Raw genomic sequence first — 7,399 nt, 5'->3', positions numbered from 1 at the left:
TGATCTTGTGTGTGTTTCTCTCTGAAGTGCCAACCCAGGGTTGTTTTATTACTTTGCCTACAGGTGTACAAATCATGGAATGATATAATTTGAATCTATCTATCTACTCTAGCTATCTGTCTATTCTATCTATCTATCTATCTACTCTCCAAAAATCATCTCCAGTTTTTATTTCTAATTATCATAATTTTTAAATTGCTTTCTAAGAACTAAAAGTTGGACAGAAGATCTGTCATTGTCAAAGATCTACATATAACTGTTGTACTCTTACCTTATAATTGTGTTGAGGTTTCTGCTGACAGAGTTTGTTGGGCAACATAGAGCTGACCACATGTACTATGCTTTGTTTTGCTCTTTTTGTCCTGAGAGAGTAAATTGATTGGGGCCTAGAGATAAAAAGAGAAATGTGCAGTTGCAAGAGTTTTCTACAGCAAGGGTCATGAGAGAGCAATAACAGTGAACTGGGTTCCGGTGACAGCAAATTGGCAATGAGAGACATGAATTACTTCAGATTTACACCGAGATAACATTTTACAAGAGATGTCTTTAAATTACATCAAGAACTTCTATGAAGGATGTGTGAGTATTAAGTGACAGCATAGCATTCTGGTGGAGATAATATTGGCTACATACAATGGAGGATTCTTTTCGTCCAATACTTTCGCAGTTGCCACCAATATAGACTAGTTTCAGCTACATGGTCTCCTAAAAAATAAATTCGATTTTTGTAAAATGTAATCATGAGAATAAGATAATGACAACACTATTAGCGTTCGGTCCATGCATTGTGGTGAGAGTATATGGTTTGGACTTTTGGATCCGTACAAAAGTTTTAACTAACAAGATATTTGTTTTCTAGAAGGTAAAGCTTGATGTGACATTTCAAAATAATGTGAACCAGCCTGCAGTTATTTATTTGCTAGGGAGTAGCTGGAGATTTCTATCATCTGTGTGTTGGACAACAATGGATAAATGTGGTGCTCTGTTTTTCTACATTGCTGACTCCTCTTTGATATAATACAATAAGCAATGGAGGCCTCCAGATCTCCGCTCGGGACAGCAGCATACTGTGGACTTTCTTTTCTAGCACAATTACTATGATAGATCTAGTCTAACTGTCTTGTACATGTCATTATTGCACAAGAAAAAAAAAATATGTGACCATTGAAGAATGTATGTAAGTTCTATTAACTTTAAGAAATGTTTTTTGAATTCTTAATTAAACTGTAATAGGAAAAATACAGGACCGCTATGTATTTTTAATATTATGACAACTTTTTAAAACTAATATTACTATTTTTTTAAGCTCAGACCTCCAACTGTGATCGGTCAGTTCCACACTCTATTTTTTGGATCTGTGCGAATGTTTTTCCTCGGTGTCCTGGGATTTGCTGTGTATGGAAATGAGGCATTGCATTTCAGCTGTGATCCTGACAAGAGAGAAGTAAACCTCTTCTGCTACAACCAGTTTCGACCGATAACGCCGCAGGTGAGGCAACATTCTTAGCACATGTGAAACATCATAGTCATTAATTTATAGTAATGGCTGAAAACTGACGTGAAATGTATCTAAAATGAAAAATTGTGCTTTGATATATCCATAAAGCCCCATATATATAACTCCTACTATATTTAATAACCCTTAACATTTCAATGAACTAAAACTTAAAATCACTTGAAGGGGTAAAATATTGTTGGCCTAACTTTAAGACAGGCCATTAATATCAGATTGGTGGGGATGCAGCTCATGGCAATCCCCTAAAATTGAGTGCATTATAGTTATGTGCCCATGGGACATTAATGCTGTGGATTTACTACAGAGGAAAATCCATAATATGGTGCTAATTGTAATATGGATTTGGGTACAGATTTCAGCTTCTCATTTGAAAAGGTGGAATCTGCACTGAAAATACACAGCATAAATGACTACTGATTTAAGATCTGCATTGTATGTGCATGCCGCTGTGGATTTTGTGCTGCATTTTTTCATATTATGTGGACGAGAATTTTTAAATCTCGTCTATATAGCTTGCAATGCAAATCTATGCGGAAAATCCACTGCATGTCCGCCCTGTGAGAACATATCCTAAGGGCAGAGTCACATGAGTCTATGTGCAAAAACGCTTGCTGCAGTATCTGCACATGTACGAGGTTTGAAGAGGTACATAATGTGCATGTTTCGCAAGTGTCTGTAATTTTTGCACACATGTGTGACACACCCTTTCCATAAATAAAATGGCTAGGCACACCCTTTCAGTGGATTTCTTGCCTAATTAAAGCCTAATAAGAACCAGCTGTCTTCTTTTCCCAGTGTTTATGTAGTGTCACACCCTTCACCTTGTGTATTTTCACACCTCCCAAAGACTTCTGTGGCACTTTGCTGCACAAAGCACAGGAAAATAGGGCAGGACTGATGGTTTTGTGTACACACAAAATGCACTCACAAAACATGCTTATGAGAACGAGCAGATTAAAATTGATGGGTTTTATACAATGTGTTTAGTGCGCGCAAACACCTGTTCAAACACAGTCGTCTGACGGAGCTCTTAGACTGTCTTCACATGGGCGAGACTCTCACGCAAGATTTGAGCGTTGCAGGATGCACAAATCTCACACGAATATGAACTCCATTTTTTTGAATGGGGTTACACACATTAGATGTTTTTACACATTGCATTGCACCGTGAGGCAGCAAACAAATTGCGGCATGTCCTATCTTTGGGTGTGCCCTCATATTGCCCATTGTTTTCACCTCAAGCCTGGTGCATGTGAGGTCTCCCCATTAAAAAAATAGGAGAAACTTTGCGATCCCCCACTGTAGTTGCCACTTCCCTGAAGTGATGCGAAGCAGGTTTGATCTAAGGGAAATCACATGATTCATACCCATGGCTGTTGCGGATTTCTGCCACGGGAGTACTGCGGTTGTAAACAAAATGCGCCCGCTGGCGATCACGGAAGAACGCATGTTTTTCCACGGTCTCAATTAACACTATGTTAATCAAAACCTCCTGTGGCGTAAATCCAAGGGAAATAGAACATGCCACGATTTGTTTCCCGTGGCGGAAATTCGCTGTAAAATTCCGCGTGTCGGCATTGGCAGGTTAGGTTCAATAGAACCTAATTACTGCGGAATTCCACCACGGATTTATGCCGCAGGAACCGCGGTAAAAATCCGGTCATGGGCATTAGCCCTAAGGTGGACACTGCTGCCACTTCATTGTTTACATTGACGTGTGCACCATCTACATGCCATTAATCTAGCAACACACGGACAGCACATGGATAGGGAATACACCCATTGATGAATGAATACATGTCCACTGATTATTATTAGTAAACTGTGCCGACATGCTGTCCAGCATGGTTTTTGGATGCACTGAGGTCACTGCAAACTTATCAGTGGGACCTTACCCTTAAGGTTCCTGCACACTGGCGACGGCGATATCAGGCCCAATATCACCTCGCAGTCCTTCTGAAAACCCCTGGATGCGAGGTGTTTTCACAAGGATACCGCCTCGTATCACTGCGGGGGTTCCCTTCATCTCTAGATCAGGAGATCGCAATATTCTCCCATTTGGTGCTGCTAAATAGCAGCGTATATATGGTTGTGTGAATAAGGCTTGCAAGAACATTTTTGAAATTTGGTATTATTACAAACATTAAAATAAATGAAAGCAAGGTAAAAGAAATAAACTGGCCATACTGAGGTGTAAAGAATTAGCACCCTTACTGATTTATTTTATTTTTGCATGCACTTGAATGGGTAAACCTGCGGTATTATGTACAGCCTCGCCCAAAAGGCGGTGTTTTGATAATCATAAGCATAGATCATCAAATTACAGTCTCAATAAACTTTTTAAAGGGATTTTTTTATTGGAAACATGTCCTGGATGCAACTTGTCTCTGCAGAATGTGACACACACACACACATCTTTTGCTCCTTGCTTTCTCAGCACCCTCCCTATGTTATCTACACCTCTACACAATTGCCCTTTCTATAGTGTCCCAGATAGTAATAATACCACCTATGGTGCCCCACACAGCAATAGTATCCCAGTAAGTATAACAGTAAGTGCTGCTTATGGTGAACCTCGCACAGTAAAAGTGTCCCCACCCAGTAATAATGTCTTCTTTGTATTTCCACTCAGTAATAATACCCCCTTTTGCCTCCAGTCAGTAATAATGCTCCGTTTGTCACCATTCAGTAATAATACCTCCTTTTGCTCCTGCTGAGTAATAACAGACTCTTTTGCCCCCAGGCAGTAATACCTCCTTCTACCCACATTCAGTAATAATTGTCCCTTTTACACCTAGTCAGTAATAATGCCTCACTTTGCCCCATTCAGCAATTATGTTGCCCCCATTCAGTAATATTGGCCCATTTCGTCCTCATTCAGTAATAATGGCCTATTTTGCCCCAGTCAGTAATAATTGTCTCTTTTTTACTCCCATTCACTAATAATGGCTTTTTTTGCCCAACTCAATGATAATGATCTCTTTTGTCTGCATTCCATAATAATGACATCTTTTGCCCCATTCAATGATAATGATCCCTTTTGTCCCAATTCATGAATAATGGACTCTTTTTCCCCCAGTAAGTAATAATGCCCCCTTTTGCACCCAGTTGGTAATAACAGCTCCTTTTCCTCCAGTTGGTAATAATGGCCTCTTTTGCCCCCCAAAAGCAATAAAGGCCTATTTTGCAATCATTTAGTAATAATGGCCTTTATTGCCCCCGGTCAGTAATAATACCCTTTTGTGCCCCACTCAGTAATAATGGCCCCTTTTACCCATTCAATGATAATGGCCCCTTATGCCCCATTTGGTAATAATTGTTCATTTTGCCCTCATCAGTAGTAATGGCCTATTATCAGTAGTAATGGCTAGTCAGTAATAATGGCCTCTTTTTCCCAAGTCAGTAATAATGCCCTCTTATATAAGAAAATAAAAAACAGGCTACACTAACGCTGAGGCCAGGGAATGCCTATAGCAATCATGCGTGTTTGTCACATGATAGCAGAACTCAGAAGTCATAGGGAGAACTGAATGTATCATCGCCCACTAGAGGCTCCAGGTAGTGACATAGACAGGTGAGTATGGCTTGCTTTTTAATTTATTAATACAGTAAAAAAATTAAACTCAAGGGGCCCAACTGCCATACCTGACTCAGCCTGGGCCCCGCTGGTCGCGACAGGACTACTCCGATTTTCCAGATTCCAAAAAAACATGTTACAGAAAATAAAGCATAAGAAAGAATATATCAGTATCTGGTCTTACTTAGTAAAAACAATTCTAGGCGACACATCCCCTTTAAGACAAAGAAAACAGATCAGATCAGAAGAAGATTGACACTGGCTTGTTTCCATAGTTTAATTAGATGTGTATTAGGTACTTGGGTGGGAGATGTAGTGCTCATGACACTGGGGGACAGAAGGGGGAATAAACCCTAAATATATTTTCCTTGTATTTCTTTGTTATTTCTGTGTTTGTATGTTTATTGAATATAAAAGAAAACCTAAGTAAACATGATATACATTTTTAACCCCTCATTAGCCCACCTGTTTTGTGCTTTAATGACCCAGCCATTTTCAGCTATCATCTATTCCAGGCACCATTACAGATTTGCAGAAGCCATAAGGGAAACCTAGATCAAAAGACTTAATTTTGGAACTATGCCCATCAAAGAATTCACCTAGGGTAGGGTGTTGTGACCATTTGGACTCCACAGGTGTTTCATACAATTTCTAGCCCTAAATTATCAATTTTCAAAAGAGGTAAAAGGAGGAAGAGCACTTCACTATTTGTTACACAATTTCTTCCAAGTGCTGAAATACCCCATATGTGGTTGCTTTTTACGCACAGGCAGGGCTCAGAATGCTAGAAGTTTTTGGAGCACAGATTTTGCTGGAATGGTTTTTGGGTCCATTGTCACATTTTCAGAGCTCCTGAGCTGCCAGTAATGTACAGACCTTTGAGAAGTGACCCCATTTTGGAAACAACATCCTTAGGGAATTTATCAAAGGGTTCAATGAACTTTTTGACCCCACAGGTGTTTCATATTATTTTTGTAACATTGAGGCATGAGGTTGAACAATAATATTTTATTAGCAATATATAGTTGTAGCCCCAAATTTTTTATTTTTCACAAGAGGTAAAAGGAGAAAAAACACCACAAAACTTATCTTGAGTGAGGAAATATTCCATACTGCATATGGTCGTATACTGCCGTTTCTGCAAACAAGTCCAAAAGAGGAGGAGCACTACTTGGCTTTTAGAGTGCAGATTTTGCTGATATGGTGTGCAGACATGATGTTGCATTTGCTGTGCCCATGAGGTACCAGTGCAGTGAAAACCGCTGAGAAGTGATCCCATTTTGGAAACTACACCACTCAAAAAATTCAACTAGGGGTGTAGTGAGCATTTTGACTTCACATACAGCGGATGGTGCAAAGTGAAAATTGAATTTCTTCCCACAGATACTCAATTTCAGTGTCCAGTATGTTGTGCCCAGCTTGTGCCACTGTAGAAGTCAGTTCTCTCATTATTGTTCTGTGTTTCCTAATGTTAGAAACACCCTATACATGGCCATAGTCGTTGCCTAGAAATTCAATTGGGCTCAAGAGAGAAAGCGCATCCTGCACATGTGAGCCTAATTCGAGGATTTACACAGCCAACCAATGAGATTAAGAAACCCCCCCCCCCAAGAAGTCACCCCTATTTGTAAACTACACCTTCAAAGAATTTATCAAAGGGTGTAGTGAGCATTTTGACACTTAAGGTGTTTTCAGAGATGGATGGGCATCAGTGCAAAGTGAAAATTGTAATTTTACCACAAATTTTCCACTTGAGTGCCCAATATGTCCTGCTTAACTTGTCCCACTAAAGACACAGACTCCTTAAGGAGTTAAACAGGTTCTCCCAGAAACATTAATGTCATATATGTGGATGTAAACCTCCGTTTTGGGCACAGTGTAGTAATAATAATAATTATAATCTTCATTTGTATAGCGCAAACTTATTGCGCAGCGCTTTCAAGCACAGGAGAACACAGACAAATACAACAGATTACATGTGGTATACAATCAGTTTGAAAAGAAGGGGTGGGGGTGATACAGGGGGTACAGGAGTGGAGGGGGGGAGATAAGGCATGGGGGAACACAAGCAGTACAGGAAGTACATGTGGAAATCAATTAGGAAGAAAACGGGGTGGTGGCAGTAAGGAGGTACAGGGGAACAAGGAGGGGTAGGGGGACTAGGTCAGGAGATTTGGTATGCCTCTGTGAAGAGGTGTGTTTTTACATCTGAAATTTCGTACATCGTGGATCATCCAGATGCCTTAGGGTAGTGCGTTCCAGAGGATTGGTGTTGCTCTGGGGAAGTCCTGGAGGCAAGCATGTGA

General features: G+C 40.1%; 1 protein-coding gene across 1 annotated transcript in view; it reads left to right on the top strand.

Moving 5' to 3' along the window:
* Positions 1–540: 540 nt before the first annotated feature.
* Positions 541–7,399, top strand: part of GJE1 (gap junction protein epsilon 1) — a 29,448-nt gene continuing 22,589 nt past the window's right edge. Inside the window, exons 1-2 of the mRNA XM_066594555.1 lie at positions 541–579; positions 1,307–1,489. Coding sequence (XP_066450652.1) covers positions 541–579; positions 1,307–1,489 — 222 coding nt within the window. The remainder of the gene's footprint in view (positions 580–1,306; positions 1,490–7,399) is intronic.

The sequence above is a fragment of the Eleutherodactylus coqui genome, chromosome 3 (genome assembly GCF_035609145.1).
Source record: "Eleutherodactylus coqui strain aEleCoq1 chromosome 3, aEleCoq1.hap1, whole genome shotgun sequence".
Lineage (NCBI taxonomy): Eukaryota > Metazoa > Chordata > Amphibia > Anura > Eleutherodactylidae > Eleutherodactylus > Eleutherodactylus coqui.
The sequence above is the reverse complement of the archived record's forward strand: the minus strand, read 5'-3'. Positions and strand labels throughout refer to the sequence as shown.